The sequence below is a fragment of the Scatophagus argus genome, chromosome 14, assembly GCF_020382885.2.
Source record: "Scatophagus argus isolate fScaArg1 chromosome 14, fScaArg1.pri, whole genome shotgun sequence".
Classification (NCBI taxonomy): domain Eukaryota; kingdom Metazoa; phylum Chordata; class Actinopteri; family Scatophagidae; genus Scatophagus; species Scatophagus argus.
In genome coordinates this window covers 5,848,459-5,869,550 of record NC_058506.1, presented here as the reverse complement: position 1 = coordinate 5,869,550, position 21,092 = coordinate 5,848,459, and the positions used below count along the sequence as shown (strand labels likewise).

General features: G+C 38.9%; 1 protein-coding gene across 4 annotated transcripts in view; it reads right to left on the bottom strand.

Annotated features, from left to right (window-relative positions):
- ncor1 (nuclear receptor corepressor 1) overlaps positions 1-20,966 on the bottom strand; it is a 52,657-nt gene extending 31,691 nt beyond the window's left edge. For all 4 annotated transcript variants that reach the window (XM_046411053.1, XM_046411055.1, XM_046411056.1 and 1 more), the window contains exons 1-14: positions 20,813-20,966; positions 16,791-16,980; positions 13,381-13,475; positions 12,937-13,144; positions 12,413-12,595; positions 10,960-11,073; positions 7,960-8,016; positions 7,781-7,833; positions 6,941-7,007; positions 4,932-5,104; positions 3,433-3,523; positions 3,046-3,224; positions 2,855-2,909; positions 2,098-2,199 (exon numbers count right to left, since the gene is read on the bottom strand). In XM_046411053.1, coding sequence (XP_046267009.1) covers positions 2,098-2,199; positions 2,855-2,909; positions 3,046-3,224; positions 3,433-3,523; positions 4,932-5,104; positions 6,941-7,007; positions 7,781-7,833; positions 7,960-8,016; positions 10,960-11,073; positions 12,413-12,595; positions 12,937-13,144; positions 13,381-13,475; positions 16,791-16,901 — 1,488 coding nt within the window. In that variant the 5' untranslated portion in view covers positions 16,902-16,980; positions 20,813-20,966. The remainder of the gene's footprint in view (positions 1-2,097; positions 2,200-2,854; positions 2,910-3,045; positions 3,225-3,432; positions 3,524-4,931; positions 5,105-6,940; positions 7,008-7,780; positions 7,834-7,959; positions 8,017-10,959; positions 11,074-12,412; positions 12,596-12,936; positions 13,145-13,380; positions 13,476-16,790; positions 16,981-20,812) is intronic.
- Between the last annotated feature and the right edge of the window lie 126 nt (positions 20,967-21,092).

Below are 21,092 nucleotides of genomic sequence, written 5' to 3'. Positions count from 1 at the left end.
AAAAACAACAGCACACACTCAGCGGATAAGCTGCCAGCGCTGACTGTGTTTTGTTGAAGGTTTTTTCACTCAGTTTCACTCACTCGCCCTACATTCCACTGCTCTTGCTTTTGCACACTCTGTCCTCTTCCTTCCCTCTCTAATGACTCTCTCTACTCACTCAAAACTGCAGTTGTTAAGTCACACCACTAACTGGGAAATCCACTGCATCCTTATGTGTTTCTCGAAATGTCACTAACTGACCAGAATCTCAAAATTACGGCAAAGACTTTCTCACAAACACTTTTACATGAATGTGACAACCTGGAAACCCCACTCCATGACAGAGTAAAAACAATATTATAGGAACACAGCAATAGCATTTCCTCAATCAGTTACCATGAGTTCACAAGCTGTCAATACAAAGACATTTCATCTCTCTGTGTGAAAGAAAACATCAAGCACTCTCTTGACTCCTAGTGGGTCCATAATCTAAAGTAAGAAGAAACACCTTTATGTTCAAGATGTTATCATGAACTCCAACTCGTCTGCAGTCAACCCAATGTGTTGCACAGAAAACACGTACAGAATGACAGAGACAGAATGTCCTGGGCGAGACTGTGACACAGGGAAAACCCAGTAACGAGAAAACATCCAACAGCATGAGTGAAATCAATATCTAGTGCCACGCAGTGTTGGGTTGTCAGACAGTGCATCTTTTTGTGCTGAATTTAGACGCAAGACAACAATTACATTAAGTCAGGAATAACAACCTGGGTACGACAACATATCTCTGTATTTGTCCATTTATAGTTTTCACTTTGGCATCTGCAAAGTTCACATTCCAGCACCGACAGTGATTACACATTGAGGCTTTAAAGGCAGAAGCGGCTCCAGTTTGTCTCTATGCTTGAACCTATGACAAATACATCTCTGTGGAGTTACATGCAGTACAAATAGAAATAGGATCAGGCAGACAGCTGTGAATTCATCTCCACCTACATTATTAGAAAAAATAGGAAATTATTTCTTACGTTTCTGTATTATGCAGCGTTTGTGAAACTGTTCAGTGACAGCACTATAGCTCATTCAACCTCCCTTTCTTTTTGTATGTATTCATAATATTCTTATGGAGACACACACACACACACATACACACACCTAATCTGCTAACCAAGAGCATGTGTAGGTGTCCTTATGTTGTGAATGCTATCCTTGCTCTTGCCTTTGTATTTGAAAAATAAATGTGGAATGAAGGTTTGGCTTTTTTACTTAAAAACTACAAAAAGCCACCCAATTTTGAAAGTAGTTACCAATTAATTTTCAGTGCCAAAAGATGAATTAACTAATTAATTGCTTCCAATATAATATGAAAACTAATTTTTGAAAAAGCAAAGCATACTGATGGTCAAAACAGATGGCCTTACACACCAAAAAACAAAATCCTTTGCTGCTAGTTCATCCTCTACACAGGGTAGTCAAACTGCTTGTCACACTCAGCTGTATCTTGGCAGTCTTGGTTAAGCTTGGCTCAAAACTTGGCTAAATGTTAATTTACTGGGTACGACAGCATCAGTTTTCATAGCCCTGAACATATTTTCCAGAATGTGAGCAAACCCTATTGTGTACGACTAAATACTCTGCTTCATTCATACCCAACAGTATTTGGTGAAGTACACTGTATGTTTTATAGATAATGCTGATGTGTCTTTGGGAGTATTGACAAAAAAGGAAATCAAACTGTAGCTATAATCACAATATTTCAAGAACAGGTGGGGAGCGTTTTGCTTCCTGTTTTACTGATTCTGACACACAAATATTGCCACTGATGTAGGGGCCAAATCCTTAGCACTTAATACTGGAGAGATGTGTGGCACATACATCTGTCACACACAAAATGTGCTGTCAGTTCGATGAAGAGACATGGAACACGTGTGGAAAACGAGTCAGGCAAACTCAGCATGTGAAACGATCACACCTGACAGTTGTTTTTCTTGCAAACTCCTTTTGTACTCTTCTTGATTTGAATTGAACTTTATCATCTTCTGATGACAAAGAAGGAAAGACAAGCAACAACAGAAGAAACAAACTTAGCGTTTCATTAAATATCAGGTTTACCTGGTTCCTTCCTCTCCGTCTTCCATAGTTTCTCCTCACCAGGGTCTTGTAGTTGTGATTCTTCTTGGTCAAGTAGTAGTAAAGAACGCAGTCAGCAACACACTGAAACAAGACATGGTTTGTAATTATGAAAACATGACATTGAAACCGAAGGCAACATATTAAAACGTTTGTTTGGAATTATCCATCCATTTTCACCGCTTATCGCGGGGGAGCTGGAGCCTATCCCAGCTGACTATGGGCGAGAGGCAGGGTACACCCTGGACTGGTCGCCAGTCAATCGCAGGGTCAACTCACACAGACAGACAACCACACATTCTCATACTCACATCGAGGGGCAATGTAGAGAAGCCAATTAATGTAATGTGCATGTTTTTGGTATTGTGGGAGGAAGCCCAAGTACCCGGAGAAAACCCACGCAGGCACAGGGAGAACATGTAAACTCCACATAGAAGGGCCCATACTGGGATTCGAACCTGGAACCCTCTTGCTATGAGGCGACAGTGCTAACCACTGCACCACCGTGTATTTTAGTTCTGGCAAAAACATCAAGACACGGCATGTGGACTTAATATGTACTGAGTGCAGAGTTTTTAATAATGCTGTTTATTATCACAGAGCTTTAAGGTCTTGAATCCCAGTAGTCTTGTATTTGACTTTAGCAGAATTTATCTTAAATTTAACACCCAAAAAATATCAATGATATGACATCTTGCTCTTTATTTTGTCATGTTTGAAAATACAGACAGAAGCTTACCTTTCTCTCCAGATAGGAGGCAATCAGGCCAAAGTTCTTGGGGTGTTGGACAAACCTTGAAAGTGATTGCATATTGTTATTCATGTGCCAAAGCTAAAAATATATCAGTAAGAAATCAAGGTGGCATTAATGCTTATAAACCAACAGATTTACAGGGACAAACTATCAACAAACAAAGAAAAACAACTCACTTCTCCTTAAAGATCTCTTTTTCATGTTCAGTCCAAACATTCATGAACTGCCGGGCTTTGTACACCTTCATTGGGTCATCCATCAGGCCATTCATGTTGATAAACTTCACTCGCCTCTGCTCAGAGTCATACATCATGGGAGGGATGACTGACAGCTGTCGCATCTGCTTCTCGTTGTTCTGTGGAACATAAATAGGGAAAGTGGCCAGTTAGTCTAGCAGAGAATGCACGACGTTGTTCAATAAACCAACCATCTGTTCCCTGGCATTTTGCAGATTTCTCACTCAGAGAAAACACAAACTAGGTCTCATTTGGGCTGTACATCTCGGTATGTAGTTTCACATCTACACTGTAATGTACTTTAAAGACAGTCTATACAGTACTCACCTCCTGCTCAGAAAGGCCATCTATGATTTCAGAAATCTCGTGCTCGCTTCTTGCAATTGTTGCAGACAGGCCCGTCCCTCTTTGTCCAACCCTACAGAAAACAGGGACATAGTGTTACAATAGTGTAACAATGTCACACATATACTCTAAGTGTCAAATTAGGTATGTATATTTTACAAGAACAAGACAGTTATGTTGTATTCTCCTAAGAGGAAATCACATCTCCACACTTTGATCATTTATGCCGCGTTGTGTCTTTTCCAACCAAAACCATAGTCAAATTGTTATTATGATCGAGAGGAGACAAGTTGTTGGAACATTCAAAGCTCTATTAACAAACAGAATCATTGTACCCATTAATGAATGAAATAGTCTCTTTGACCAGTTATTACTTCCTTCCTCCTTTACGGTCTAGCAGTCTGCATAAACAGTGCAGACATGCAAACTCCTGCTTGGAGATTTCAGTGAAAGCACAAAGCATCAGCGCCAGGAACAACCAGACGCTGGACCCTGACCCTGTCTCGCACCCTTTCCAGAGGCATCCAGACAGCATATGTTTCTGCTCAAAGTAGGCCACCGCACACCACCTAGTGTTCTCCACTGAGCTGATAGTTGAAAAGACATCTTAAAAATGGAGAAGACAATTTTAATGTCTTGTTGTGGCTAAAATTCTGGTTAACTTATTATTGTTAATGCATCAAAAGACTGTTCAAGTGAATATGATTTAACTTGATTCCCTCCATCTTTGATCACCTCCCCACATCAAGCAGATCCATCACTGAAGAACAGAAAATGTTTACGTCACTTTTCAAAGGATGCGGTCAATCTACTGCTAGCAAAAAAGGCCATTTCTGTATGAAATACAAGCTTTTATTCCACTTCAGGACTCAATTTTGTCCAATCTCTGAAACTACTCCAGGCAGAAAACTCTGGTGTTACCAATATCAAACAGAAACAGTGATGGGCAATGACACCATAACAGCAAACAGAAATTCAGTTACGATCCTTCCATTGGCAAGTTATACACCTATATATGATGCATATGAGATACATTAACTGATCAACAGAGAAATAATCTACACCAGTTGTGATACTTGCCTGTTCAACTTACAATATCATAATGGTGTATCTTAGAGTAATATCTTAATAACTTAATTTGATTGATTAAGCTTTATAAATCCTCAGGTTCTTACAATAATAAACACAATATTTTGGGTTTTGGTCAATAAAATTGAGTAGTTTAAATATGCAAAACTGGGCTGACTGAACTGGTGATGGTGCATATTTACAGTTATGATTAGTACACTGAGTACTAATATACTCAATACACTGATTATAATAATAAATGAAACGCACTATGGAAGGCCAAAGAACCAAACAAGTGATATCAATACAAGTCAATATAAGTGATTTGTATCAATGTAAACCAAGAACCATATATACTGCAGCACAATAACAGTACCGCTATGTCACATAGGTGACCAGGTAAAGACCATTACCTCTGGAAGCGTTCCTGCTGCTCTCTCTGCTTGCGGATCTCAGGGAATTGCCTTTCATAGTACTCCCGTGTCCTGCTCTCCTTGGCTTTGCGTTTGGGGTTGTTCTCCATTCGCTCCACTTTCTTCTCCCACGCTTCCATCAACTGATCATAGCGCTGGCAGATCTTCTGTTCCTGTGCACACAGTATGGAAAACGCTGTATCAGGAGTGGGTGTGAGTCACTACCAAAAGAACTTCAGGCTAATACAAGGAGCCAGGAGATCAACAGAGAATATATTTTCTGTTATCTTCTGTTGCTATGCTACACCAGAAAAGATTACTTAAAATAAAGGCTAGCATTTACAAAAAACGATCTCATACACAAAAACATGCAGAATGGTGAAGAAATTCTCAGGTTTTAATGAAGCACAGTAATAGTCACAGGCCCAGGATGGATTGAGCTGTGTCGTGGGGATGAAGTGCATAATGAAAAGAGAGCAAAATGTAACCACCAGGCTACCCAGAGCTACATGTTTTAGTTTATTTTTACACAGAACTGTCAGTGAAATCATTGTTTAGCTCTGAAAAGAAGCATATGAAAACAAATGTAAACATAATTACAGAAACTTGAGGTGTGAACCGAGTTAAGAGAGTGCTCGCTGTTTAAGAACCGGCTGCATTTGTTGTGAGTTTATGTCTCTCATGTTGCCTTATTCAGTGTCCTGGCTCAGGCACAGTTTGTTCTCATGCAACTAGTCTACTTACAGCTTTTAAAGCTCATAATCAATTCTTAGCTCAATACGTACATATACATTTAATTATAATTTGTCTTGTAAATTATGAATCTACAGGAGATGGGGCAAAAATAATCAAATTTTTAGGGTATCAAAAACTTAAAAGCAAGGTACATTCAAGATCTAAGAGTTAAAATGTCCAGTGAATATAAGGAAAAATTTCTGCATGGGGAGGACAATACATTTCCACTCTGTGGTGAGGGGCAAACAATTCACCTTCCTCTTGGCATGAAGCCATGTGCACTCTGCCATTGTTCAAAAGGTCTGTCTGACCCTGACATGGAACAGCCACAGAAAGGTGGGACTCACTGAGCTGTAGCAATACAAAGAGCAAAACGTTTCAACATAGGGTGATTTTGAAATATTTAAATCACTGGTGACTGATAAGAAAGACAGACAGTCATTTGGCCAGTAAATTCCTCAGATCTTTTCTTTGATGTGACATTATTTATTATCATACTGCTTATAAAAGTAGTTCTTGGCCCACACAATGCCTTTCAACAAACAGAGGAAACCAAGGCGTTTCCTGCACTGTAAATATATCAGTGCATTATTTTTATTCGCCATGCTAAATATGCTGCCAGAGGGATGTCGGTCTCAGCTTGCTATTGAATTGATTGCCGTGAAATTTTTCAGACATTTTTGGTTCAAGAGAATAGCCTAGTGACTTTGTTGATTTCCTGACTTTTATTGTAGTGCCAGCGTGACATTGTGTTTTGTGGTTTAGAGTGAAATATCTCAACATCTATTGGATGGCCTGCCATGAAATGTGGTTCCAAGATTCATTTCCTTGGATGAATAATAGTAACTTTAGCGATCCCTTTACTTTCACCATCAGATAAAAATTTCTATTTGTTCAACACTTTGGTTATGTCACCTGCAACACCTGCAAAACTAATGAGATTTCAAACAACCTCAGCTGAACTGATTTGTACATTTCTTTCTATATTTTATGCAGAGAAATCAGAAATTAGGTGTTATTTTTATATTCATATAAAAGAGGATTAAAAGTTCAGTAAGCCCCTTAACATCCTGTCATTTTGCAACATGGACATTCAAAGACCTACAGACATTTTTTTCTCTGGTCATCCAAGGTCATATGAGTGCAGACAGTCGGGTATGATGTGACGGTTACACTAACCATGGGAATGGGTGGTGCCGCTAATGTGGCGTCCAGAGAACAGAAAGAAATACCTGGAACTTCCGCCAAGATTTCCTAACAGCAGGGGCACTTACCCTTTGTTTACGAGCATGATTCCTCCTCTTGAAAAACAAAATCAGCTTCTTCCGCATGACTTGGTTGCTAAAAGAGAACAGCTCTTATTGAGTGAAATGAAGGTATTACGGTTTTCATTAGCAAAATTGTTGTTGTATTAACAAGTAGGCATAGTTGCTCAACAAATAAAATAATACCCAATGAAAAAACTTATTAATTCAGCATAGAACATCCTGTTAGCACAAAAGAAAGTATAGTACAAGGGCACCTTTGAAAATACTTTGTGAGACAGAGCTTGATTTCTCTTACATCGACCCCTCTAAAAGCCATCATGGACATTTCATTGTTTATTTTCACTGTGGCGTGTACAAAAATACTGGGAACTTTTCTGTTTACACATGATGATGGCTGTGGGGAGAGAGTAAGAGAGAGCCAACCCCAAGAGTTTGGTCTGTACAGCGGATTCACACAGAGGTGGTCTCTGTCCTGATAAAAGACTGAGCCAGATGGGACACTCTCATGGTACACACTGATAAGGGTTTGTTCACAGATGGTCTGGCCTTCAACCCCCACACAATCCTACTTTAAACACACCTAACACAGACACAAGTACGGCCTTTCACTTCCTTTCTCAATCACTCTCCCTGGTGTCAGTAAGGCAACCCAATCAAGTGACTCAGTAATCAGATCAGACAGAATTATCAGCTGGGTTTATCTTGCTGAGGTCAGCATTATTTCCAAGATGGTTCCTAACTGGTAGTAAAGGGTGGTAAGCATCAAATCAGCTGCACTGTTATTGCACTTTGCAAGACTGACAGATGTGTATAAAATGAATTTATGGGGAAAATGCAGATACTCACGTCTTAATGTTGTCATGGTACACTTTCGTGTCTGATGGCTGATTGTACAGGGGCTAAGAGAGGAAAAAAGCAGAGCAGAAAGAGGAACTGGATTAATTATTAGCTATCAGGCAAGCAGTAATATCTAACTTCTAACTCTTCCTCAAAGCAAAAACATTATTAAACATTAAATCACATACCAGCTCAACTTTAGGACCAAGACCTTCCAGTATTTTATGGGCCTCTTCAGCTTTTTTCTAGAAAAAAGAGCCAGAGTTCAGATATTATTTTTTGGGCTGCGCAATTAAAACTGTTCACAATATGGATTCAGGGCCTGTCATATACACACTGGCTCAATATTGAAAAGAGTTAATGTGAAAGACCTCTACATGCCTTTCCATTCCTAGAAGTCCACCCAAGTGAAATAAATATGGGTGTATGGGCCAAAGTCACATTAAAATATGGAAGACAATAAAATTAACATTTGGCCTGCCTAAAATAATTTCAGCCCTCACAAATATTGGATTTCTAAGTGATTTTGCACCCTCTAAAACAGATACAGGCTTTAGAAAATGGTCAAAATAGACTCACCAACTCCATGATGCTGGGAAATTAAAATCATTTGTAGTTACTGGAGCTATTTAGATTACCAAACACAGTTTTCTTCTGGTACTTACAAATAAGGGATTTCTTATTATAAAAAAAACAAGGAATGGGCCAAAGGTGTTATGTCCACGCTAACTGAAGAATTCTTGATTAAAGTACAAATAAAAAAATTGGATAAGAAATTAAGAAATTGTTGTTACCAAATATTTCTGGACATGAATTTGAATAATACAATATAAATAAAAGAGAGATGGGAAATTGAAATGAACTCAAACATGATCACCGGATAAGTTGAAAAGAAATATGCACTGAAGCACATTTGGTAACTAATGTGTGGAGGGAATTTAAATGGAAGGTTATCATGAGGTTCTTTCGGACACCTGAAATTATGGCTAAATTTGGCACAACACACTTAAATAAACATTGGAGAAATTGTAGCCCACACATTGGCAATCAGATCCGCACATTTTGGTAATGCTCAAAATTGAAAACATTCTGGAAAGATGTGTTTGAAACACCAAAAGATGTATTTGGTAGAAATATTACAGCGGACCCAACAATGGCTTTACTGGGTTTATTACCAAAAGGCACCGAAGGAGGAGGGAAAAATATCTCCTAATGCCATAAACTACACAACCACCACATAAACTATTCCCTGAGACTCCAAAAAGATATATTTCAAAGGTGGAGCACTGCCATGGGTATACTATTGGGATGAGAAACCCCTACATACATTTTGAATCAAATACACATTATCAATCTGATCCTTTTTATTTTATCTTATTTTATGTTTTCTGTCATTATAGTTTCTGTTCCTTTTGTTGTGTTCCAACTGTTATCATGTCCTTATTAGTACTACTTTGTATAGAAAGTTTGAGAAAACGGTAGATAACATGATGAATATGATTCTGGATGTATGAATGAAACTGTAAATATATAAAATAAAAATAATGTTTTAAAAAAAAAAAGAACCAGAGAGACTTTCCCTCGGGATCAATAAAGTATCTATCTATCTATCCAGAGTTCACATTCATATATCCAAAAACAAAACCTTTTCAGACAAAAAATCCAATGAGGGCCATATTCATAGAAATACAATATTTATAAAACTTTTTAGTGGCTACAGCATGAAAGCTTCTGAAGCCCATGATAGCCTTAAATCCTGAATAAACTATACTGATTCTTATCTGATCATTTTTAGATACATTTGATTTGCTCTCAGGAATCAGCTTCTGCAACTGATATATTACAAAAGTAAAAAGCTGAATGTTTCTGAAAACAGCTATGCACAATAGAAGAAAAAAACCCCTATAAAAACCAGAAGAAAGAATGTTCCCACTGCAGTATAATTAACAGGGATGGCAACAAGTTTTCCTAGATCATCATAATGATGCTGAACAACTCTTTTCTGCCCTTTTCATAGGCCTACACAGACAGAGACAAATGACCACAGCTGGCACACTAAATACCATGCAGTGCTGAAGCAGCTTTGCAGCAGAAAGGGTTAATGGCTGACTGAGAAGGAAGGCGTGTCCCAGCACTCTCCTACCACAACACTGTCTGACAGACATGAACTATAGTGACCTCATACACACACTCACTTCCCACTTGTTCAGCTGAAACACAGATAAATAGGCCTGCCATTGCCCTTGACTTCTGGTTTAATGCGCTGTACTCTTGGCTTTAAAAAGTTAAAACAAAAATACATTTACAAATATGACAAAAATACAAAGCAGTAAAAACTACTTTTTTTTTCTACCATCATTGACTGTAATACATGGAAAAACCACAAGATGTTCCAGTATGTTCCAATAGCAGATTTCCTTGAATATTACTATAATATTACTTCTAAATATTAAAGCATCACTAAGACAAATGGTATTTTTTCCACAGGGGCGGGATACTTGCACAGAGCACAAACATCCAGGCCACATCTCATCCTATGTACCACTTTCTTTCATTGCAGAATAGCACCATAAATAAAGATGTTCTGTTAATCCTCTAATAGAAACATTACATTTGTTAACAACTACACCACTGTACAACCCTCTTGCTGGTTTGTCTGCAGACAACGTAAATGTAAAACAGAAGCAGCAAGAAATGTTCAGTTTGAATCAGCAGTCACTTAACCCAGTTCAGATGAAAGTCATCTTTAAACAGTTAAAAAGGCTGATATCTGAAAGTGGGGAGAGGCACATAACACTGAAATAAACTCCCAATACAGAGCTTCAGTTAGAAGTTACTAAAATACTGAGAGTTGAACACAGACAGATTTAAAGACACTTGGCTCAACCACCAGTTTCGTGTTAAATGGCTTGGTTTGAGAGAGGAGATTGTCACTGGTTGGCTATGGTCACCATGGCTGTCCCCTGCTGTGAGGACACAGTGTAAATGCATGTGTTTTCTCAACTTGGCGAGGCTCCACATGATTTAAGCGGGTTAACCCAGGCCAGTGGAAAAACAAAAGTAACATCTTGCAGCTTTGAGGACACAGAGATGACAAATAAAACAATAGCTGAAACCGTCTAAAACACAAACAAAATGACCAGAGAGAACTGAGGAGATGAGATGACGATTTGTTGCAGATGACTAACCCTGTTCTCGTCATAGATGATCTGGACTATGCTGCGGTGCTTGTGCTCCACTGGAGGAGGGGTCACTGGCTTTTCTGGTTCCACTGGCTTTGCTGCTTCCTCTTCCAGTTGTTGCTAAGAGACAACCCCGACACAAAACATTTTGACCAATAGCACAAGAGAAAAAACACACAAAATACACATATACAAATACAGTCACCCCATTTTTTATATACATGATCAAATTAAACCAATTTCATATGATTTTATCTGTATTCCTTTCTGTATGAAAAAGGAGGAAAACACTGTGCTGATCTCAGCTTCTGATATACAAGGCCCACATGATGATGATTGGGTTATTCTCTACAGGTTTGTTCAAGTACAATTTTTTTTTTTTAACAGAACTAAGCTTTCTGCCATTGAGGCCAATACTGATGACAAGCTGCACTGGTGAGTATTTGATAGGTCAATGCTGACAATTTAAAGGTTATGTAAACTAACGGGTTACAGGGAACAGATCATGGGTTCCTGAAATACCTCAAACAAGCAAATAAATCCCTAAAAACTCAGGAAAATGCAGACTAAAAAACTGAGTATTCTGAGTAAAATTGAGTAAGCAGTCTCTTCCTGTACATTCCCATCTAATGAGATCGAACTGCAAAAAACGATATCAGGAGGAAAGCAGACATAAACTAGATTAAAAACAAGCTAATTAAGATGGGGAGATGGGCTTGTGAAAAAATAACCCTGCAGCTCGGGAAAAGACAGACAGACAGACAGCACTGCAGATGAGGGACACAACTAGCCCAGGTGAAACCCTGTTCATGCAGACAAAGTGCAAGCCAGAGCTCTGTGTGCTGACTGAAACTCCTCACTGAGAAAACGAGCTGGTCTGCAGGGCTTTGCATAAGTCTTCTCACCAACATCAAGTAGAGCCTGTTAATATTAACACCAGACTCCGGGAAAACTATCAAAACTCAGATTTTGCAAATATTACAAATTAAGTTGACCTAATTGACAATCACTTGTTACACTGTCACAACATCAACTGGTCATTTCAGTTCTGAGTGTCTATGTCACTTCATTCTCTTAACAAAATTTCTGTTCTCACTCTAGCTGGATTGAAGTGTCACTGAACATACTATTCGGATAACAATAGATACCTGAACACATTCAGACTAAAGTTGGCAAACATCCGTTTCAAGTAAAGCTACTGTCAAACCTGCTCTTTCAAAATGCAATAGCACACTAAACAACTCCAAGACCTTTACAACTTCAATCATGGTAATAATTGCAATAACCTATTTATGTTTAAGGTTCAACAAACTCTTAGTCATCCTTCAGTCTCTCATAAGTTATGTTATTGCTTCACTAAAACCACAAGTGAACTTTTTGGTCATGACAGGTTTTCTAACACAACATCCACTGTGTCTGATGCATGTTCAGAGACAAAAGGTTTTACTTGGTAACCAACCTGCTTTTTCTTCAGCTTAAAAATCTGCTGCTCCACTTTGGCAATCTCTCTGTCCACACGGTCCATACTCTGGATCAGCTCTTCCTTGGATAGTTTGGAGGGAGACGTGTCCTGCTCTTCTCCCATGTGCAGCATAGGTCCTCCTGGGGACGGGGACTCCACTTTGACAGTGAACTGAGACTCCTAGCAAAAACCAAAAGGGGACACTGAGCTTCCAAATAACTACACACAAGATATTCCAAAACCAAATGATTTGCTCTAAGCATATCAAATATCCTGCAACCTTGTCTGAAGGTTCTTCCTTGTGGTGGAGAATTTTCATTTCCAAATAGTATACATAAATACTTATTGACATAAAACAAATGAGACAATAACAGTACGACAAGAAAGTAAGAAAATCTTTTTCATTATAAGGAGAGGTCTATGGAAGTATTAAAGCTGTAAACCATTTAGTTCAACTCAAAAACTTAAATCAATTGTGAATTTTTACTTTGCAAAAGTAAGTGGAGAGGGACATGACCCACCTTTTTGACCTCCACAGTGGCTCTTAGACTGTCCTGTACTGTATGGGTTATGGGCAGGACAATACCCCCGGCTGTGGGAGGGGTACGGGTGATGTGGGCCTCAGCAACAGTCTCCATGCGAGGGCGTTTAGCCTCCAAGGCTTCATGCTCAGACTGAGATGTGATGGAGTGAAACTGCTGTTCGTAACCATGACGTCTCTCTGGAGGCCTGAGCACAAGTAAACAAGAAATTCACAGGCATATCAGAAGCTACATCTGGTGGTCTAGAAGTACGAATCCCAAACTAATCTGCAGACAGCATCCCTGAGGGAGTGAAAAATGAAAAACAACTGTACAATACAGAGCCTACTACAAAAAATCTACCAGGATAGCACAAAAGAGAATAAGGTTATCATCTGTCAGATATTTTGGCAGAAAGATGGATCTCTGATGTGAAGCCCTTACCTTTCAGTTCCGGGGTGGAATTCAGACAGTAAAGATGGTCTTCTCCGACCCTGTGGATCTTGCATATGAGTCCGATAGTCTGGGACGGCAAAATCCTGAAGGTGTGAGGTGCATACCACAAACAACTTTAGAAAGGTGGGGTGCAACGTATAGGTTTGTTGACCACAAAAGAAAACATCATGAATTTTTACAGAGGCATATCTGTAACAATGCACCTCACAGATGCAGCAACCAAAACATGCTTACAGAGAAACAATGTCCTCTCTGTGCTGAGCGACACATGCATCTAATGCAACATACATACATCACTTCCTATCAACACAGCCATCTACACTTGCTATTTCATTCATACTTTATACTAGTTGGGACCTGATGTATAAATTTTCAGTCTCAAGTTAGTCTCCCCTAACTACCAAAAGTAACTGCATTGATTAATTATTGATTGTAAGCACTGTTAAAAGCTGTCTGATGTGCATCACAGTGGCCTAGGGGTTTAAGGCAATGACCACTTCATTGCAATGTCCCCCAGTTTGAGGCCAGTCAGGGACCCCTACTGTATGCCACACCCTCACCCTCCTCTGTTCCTGTATGATCTCTGCTGTACAAAAGTAAAATGACCTTCACAACTACAGTTAAAAGGAAGACATAGATACAATGTTGGCATTTGGAGGTCAAATTGCTAAATATTAAAAACAAATTAAATGTGCTTATACCCCTCTGTTAAAATTACAAGGCTCACACATGTATCAGTAAATACAGGAGGAGAAGCCCATAAAGACTTGTGTAAGAACAAAATACCATAATATCATGTCCAAGCTTACCAGAAAGAAGAAACAATAGGACAACAAGGGCTGGCCAGGAAGTGAGGCAACAATTCACCCCTCTTTCAAAAAGCTCATCAGTCAGGGCACAATGAAATTACTGAAACCCAATATTACTGTCCCTATCGGGCAAACTGAAATGGATTTTGCAGATGTCAAGAAAATTTATTTCAATTGTTTTAATAATCCAAAGCTTTTATCAGACAACTATTGGGTAACAAACACATAAATGTTATCAGCAGTGTGACCTCCAAACAAACCTGAACAAGCAAATGCAGTTACAGGAAAATTCCAGCTTTTTCCCAGATTTAAGCAAACAATCCAAATGCCCAGAACTGTACCGCAGACAGTTTTCTGTGAAAGTAAGCTTCTAAGAAGAAAGTCATCCAAAATAGCTAAGAAACTTCTCAAATTTTCACGAGTCAAAGTTACAAGCAACTGGAAAGTGAGCTACAATTAAATACTATGCAAACTTTGTATAGCTGCATGACTGATCTTAATATTAGGGATACAAAACACAAAGAAGCTCATAACCTGTAGTTTGTGTAAACCTATGGGTAAAGAACATTTTCAAACTGTAATCATGTTGTTTTCCTCTGAAACTGTTAAAAAAAAATGCCTTCTTCTTCATTAACTGACGAATCAAAAATGGCAAGTTATCCTAACCACAGCCTTGTCACTAACAGTGCAAACCTCAACAACAGCTTTTAGCTTTAACCTCATCTTTTGTGATGCATGTGTAAAACAAGTTCATACCGACACTATTTTGCAGGGACACCACTGTTGCATTCTTGGCTTAGCAATGCCCAAGATGACTGCAACTGCTTTTAAGAAATACAAGCAAGCCAGAGTGTTTGTCTGTACCCCTGTATCACAATGAGTGTCTGTTGCAGCCAGACCACTGACACAGTGCAGTGGAGATAGGTCTAGCTATGCAAGACTAAGGCAACAGAGAACCCATAGATTGAAACCATGTCAAACATGGCCATGCCACCGACAAGGATGGGATGATATATGATTTAGTTGACCATGGTGAATTTCTATTACCTGAATGTTCATGACTATTCTCACAAGTGATTTAAGAAGGCTCTCTATCTCTTAACTACACAGTTTTATACTGATTTATTTTGAATTGCCACCAGGGGAAGAATCTTTCCAGTTATTCCCCAACCCAAAGCCTTTCACCATGGCTGAAGAAAGACCACTGTAACAAGACAGCAGTGAGCTGAAGAATAAGACAGGTGATGATTGTTTATTATTACAGTTATTTTTCAACTGCAGTGTTTACTAAAATATATGACTATATCACGAAAAACAAACAGATCAGCGTTGTTATTGCATTACTGCCATTGCTTTTAGTGGTGCGTGTGTGTGTGTGTGTCTTCCATCAACTGAAGTCAATGATGAGCAATTTCTGTGCTGACAACTTCATGTATTCGAAATGGCTCACCTTTTCAAAGAGCAGACTGTTATGCATATCTGCTACTTGTGTGCCAGTGGGCACACTGACCCTATTAAGACCTAGTATCAACATACGCCCTTGAGTGATCCATTTACAAGCAAACAGTTTTGAGTCCGTTAATTCAGGACACAATGCTTTTTTTAACACAAAGAAATAACTTGATGTTTAACACTTGAAAAATTTACGAGAAGGTACAGTTTCTCCTAACTCAACAGCTCACAAAACCGAGCAATTTTTAAGGGGTCTGTGGGGACTTTTCCACAGGGAGAAAAGAAGCCTGTACTGGTTACTGTTTACTGTTTATGCCAATGCTTACTAGTTCAGTGGTGAAATCAGCTGAAATGCACAGTATCTTCACAAACAACTGCTGCTTACCTTAGCAGATAAGACAGCTCAAAAATGTCATTTGCACTATAGTGAACCAAATGGAAATGGAAACAGCTGAAAACCATTATGCCTTTGTTGTGGCTCCTTGTTTTGCAGAGGGCATCAGCTGAGTAGGCAGTCCTTCAGTGCGACCCAGGATACATTTGCATACACACTGCTAACAGAATGAAATCATATGTGACCCAGACTGTCTCTGAATGTGGACTAAGAGATCAGAGCTCAAATGTGTCCTCAAGACATCTTAGGAGCTTTCACACCTGTACACGGAGCTGTCCACTTGTGATCTCTCAGGATGCATGCTAATACCAGGTCAGAACAGTTCCATTGCCACATCTCAACACAGCTATAGCCAGAAAAAGTGAATCCAGCCTTAAATAGCTGGGGCTTTTTGAACCTCTAATAATATAAATGTATAATTTCAGTCATAAATCATTATCAAAACTCACCCTTGAATGCCTTCTCTGTTTTTTTATTATTATTGTTTTTGTTATCTGGCCATTGTCAATCCCATGATGCATTGGGTTGAGTCTGTCAACCAATCAGAGGCTTTGATCCTGACTAGGCATGGGTGACAACTCCAACCTCAAACGCACTGCACAGTGGAATAACACAAGCCCCTACAAATGTCTCTGAGTAAGTGAACATGGAAAAACCAACAGCACTGGGAGTGCTGAGACAACTACGACAAAGATAAAGACAAGTGTTAACCCATATACAAAAATGCAGAGGGAAGGTTTTACCTGTTGGTGGCGTGTGCCAGTGAAGGTGTACTGGACAGAATGTGGCGGGTATCGGCTCTGCTCACTGCTGAAGCTCCCTTGGCTGGGGGGATAGCCCGAGCTACTAGACATCCTGGCACAGTGCTAGCGGGCTGCTGCTACTTCACGGATCAGAGATTTTAGTTAGACCATTTTCAGAGACACGAACCACCTGCACCAAGACAGAAACACAAAACAGATTTTCTAAGTCCCAGTGAAGAATGAACCAAGTAAAATGAATTCATGCCAAAGCAGACTGATGACACTGGTTAGTAACTGTCAAAAAATACAGCATTTTGAGAGACCTGCTGCAGCAGCACCAGACAGAACGTGTAGAAAAGGAAACAATGTGTGGTCTATTAAGCCTTAAGTGTAGACACTTAAGCATGGGGGGGTGCCACATATCTAGATGATCGTATATTGTTAAAACACTGGTTTTATTGACCAAAGTATTTCTGTTTCCGTGTATGTGAGCACAGGCCTAAAGCATGAGCTGAGATGAGCTCTTGTTGCCAGAGCAGGTGGTAAAGTTCAAATCACATTCAAAATATACCAGTCTGTGCTCTTATTTTACTGTGTAGGCACAAAAATGCAGGTAAATGCAGGTTGTTAAACCAGGGATCGACCAGTATGGGTTTTTCAAAGGCTTGTACCCACGACCACAGAATGTAGGAGGTAGGATGTAAGGAGGGTGCTGCACCCCCAAAAACCAGGCATTATAATGGAGAGAGACGGAGCATGAGAATATGGACAGAAGTGTCAACGTGCCTCATGTCACTCTACAATTAGGTGGTTTAGCAGCAAAGATTCTAAACTGCATTGAAGACCGGAGTTTGTTAACAGTGACAGACCGATACATATGCTCACCTCCTCTATGAAACGTCCTCACTGCACTTCATTAACATAAAATATGATTAACTGGTCGTGGGCCATATCTCTAGCACACATCCAGGCGCGCTCTCTCATCATCTTTATTTCCTTGTAGTTCTTATAACTTATTTCTGTATTGTTGACTGTAGAAGCTATGGCTGCTGTGAAGTATAGTATCTTAGTATTCAAGTTTACAGTCTGCTGTAAACAACAACTATATACAAGTTATCCTGGTCATTCAAATGAACAGAAAAAAATGAATATTGTGCACCATTCCGTGTGGCATCAAAATGTGGCCCTGCTGATACCGATATTTAGAGAGGAGAATTTCTGATGTCCGAAGTAAAAAGCAGATAACCTGATTTTTTTTTTTTTTTTTTTTTTTTGCGCTTCTGGTAAACATTTACTTAACAATAGTGTTAGTCTGCACTAACATGTTCTAAATATTTTTAATCAATGAAACAAACAAATACATTAGGTTGCATAGTATATTTCAGAACTTGTCTGATATTTAAGAGAGCACCTGTTATACAACATAGAATAAAAATGTCTACAGATGTCTCTGCAAACTTTTTTTATGGGCTTAGCCAACTGATCATTTGGCCAGTGTTCATGTTTTCAACTTTCTATTCATGTTGCTATTACTTCAGAATAACATCTCACTGGCAAATAATACAAAGATATCCAAGAACAACAAAGCAATCCTCTTGCATTTAAACATATGTGTTAGTTACAGAGTGCAGTACTGATGGGGTTTTTTCCTACTTGCCAGTCAGGCAACTGGCTTAGAAATCTACTTGGCAAAAGTTAATTTTTCCTTGCCCCTACACAAATTGTTCTATTTATTGGAAGTTACCAAATGACAAAGACTTAAGTTAATTATCACCGTTAATCTTATCCTTATTAAGTTTATTTTAGCTGCTTAATATCATGTCAGCTTAAAACAGTTAAGCAATGTACAAATCAGTCAGGACAGAGCCAGGAACCTTTTTTACACTTTTTGATCAATATCTGTTCTCCAAAATAAACATACACACTTGATATCTTTGCAACTGAACAAATACATAGATTTTGTATTTGGTCCGATTTATTTTTGAGTAACACACATGTGCTACCAACCACATACAGAAAACGTGTTGAAAGAAACCTCACCGAATTTTTGGGCTCTTTTAGTTATTCTTCATAGGAATCCATCACACGAATCTGTGTTCTGCTGGCTCTGTCATTTTTATTCTACATCTGTGAGATTTACAACTTGACTAATGTGCCAAGACATTATGACACTAACATCAGGGTTGGAAATGTTACAGCCACTGCCGCCATAACTAGGGTGGGAGCTGTTTAATTTTTTCAGTCTGCAGGCCGCAGAGTTTGGTGGTTCCCAGAATTTGTGATTCACTTTTACATTTTCAGAAATTATGCCAAAAATATATCTCTACCAAGTAGCTTGTAGGACAAACTAACCACCAACAGCCAATGCAGTTGGTAGACTTTGTTTTTAAATAAACAAAACAGCTGATTTTACATTTTCCATTCCCTATTTAAATATCACATAACTTCGCAATATTCCTTTGTAAACCACAAAAGCTGTAACACAGGTTATTGTGTCTCACGTCTTCTACACAGAGCTAACACCAGATGGGTCATGAATTTGGTTCTTCAATGCAGATAATGCCACATCTCATTTTAAGCAGCACCTTCTGGCTTTGAGCCAAAGAGAAAATAAATCCGCTTAAGGCAAATTATTAATAAGGAGCAAACAAAACAAAACACAGAAACGGTGAACAAGCACACAACAGCACACCAGTTGCCTTAAAATATTACTTCCACCAACCATCTTTTACATCTTACTTTCACTGTTCCTTTTTCTAAACTTGATCTAATTTGCTCCTACACTATTTTCATCCCTGAGTAAAATTCATACACCAAAAATAATTGACCTGTGGCTTGCAATTGATAACATTATTGAATGAAATTAAAAGAATGCTTAAAAATTAAGAACCTGAGCTCTACCCTGACATGGTTGCTAATTATTTACCAAAACTGTTGCACTGATACTGCTAGGAGGCGTGTTGTCATCTTTCAAGTTCATGTCATGAACCTTAGCAAAGCTCCTGCAATTTTGCTTCATGTATTGCAACACATCATTTGTTCTGTGTTTCCATTGAAAAAAAGAGAAAGACAAACAGGGCAGACCTCTTGGGTACAAGCCTGTGTCACAGCACCATTACTGTTTAGTAAACATTAAATGCATGAATCTATTATTTTAAACAAATGGGTAAGCAAGATAATATTAACATGCTTACCAAGAAAATCAGTTCTGTCAGTCCGGGTTAGTGACCTGATTATCCATACCCTGTTTCCCATGTCTTACCATTGCTTTTGCCACAACTTGCAAAGAAATCCATAATAAATCATTTAATGAACCGTTTCAAAACACAGCTGTATCCCTATCTCCTCTCTTTTAAGATGAAGCTTGAATGCAGATGAAAGAAAATGTGGCTACAACACATTCGCTCCTGGGTGTTCCCCTACCTCTGTCTTTTCCATCCCCAAAGTCTTTAAGTCTTCGTATTTTCCGATGTGGTGTAGAGGATGTAGTTTCAGGTTATAAAAATTGCAAAGCTTTTGGTCAGCTTTCGTCATTTCACGGTGAAGTGTTCAGTGAAGTTCATAAAAATAATTTACAGCCGTATTCCTGATGATTTCTATGCAAACCTATATATCATGGTAAACTTCACGGCCTCATACACAGCTTTACAATGAGAAATACTGCTGCTGTGTCTTGTTATTGTTGTCTTTTAGCATGATACTGTAATATAAACGCAATTGCATTTGTAGCTTATATTGGGGGATGGGTCTACTTCTACAGCAGAGAGCTTTTCCGGAAATGCACCAAAATATGCACAATTAAACACGTCAACAAACATATGCTACTTGAACACTTCAGCGTGGTAACATGCCGTTTAAGATGTTGTTGTTGTCGCTAGCTAGCTAACTTAGCCCGTATTTCACCTTTGAATTCTCAACCACGTCGCCATCTTGCAAAGCAGATTTTCAGCGTAGACCGGGGCGCTTAAATAGCGCGCTAATTAGACATGTTGCTTTGCTGCATATTAGCGATTTATACTCACCTCATATTTAGAAAGTATAGCAATGGGAGAGAAATGTATCCCTGGACAGAATTGTATGTCAATCGTTGATTGTAAATCCGCGGGTTGTGAGCTGTGGACGACAAGGCACACTGAAGGCTGCGCCGCATTTGTCGGTCGATGTCCTGACAGGGTGAAATAAATTGTTCCTACTCGGTTGAATCCACAGAGTACTGACTCCTCAACAAATATGTATGCACACTGCAAACTATAATTTTTACATTTACTAGGTAAGCGAACTGTTGTGTCACGATTTAGATAA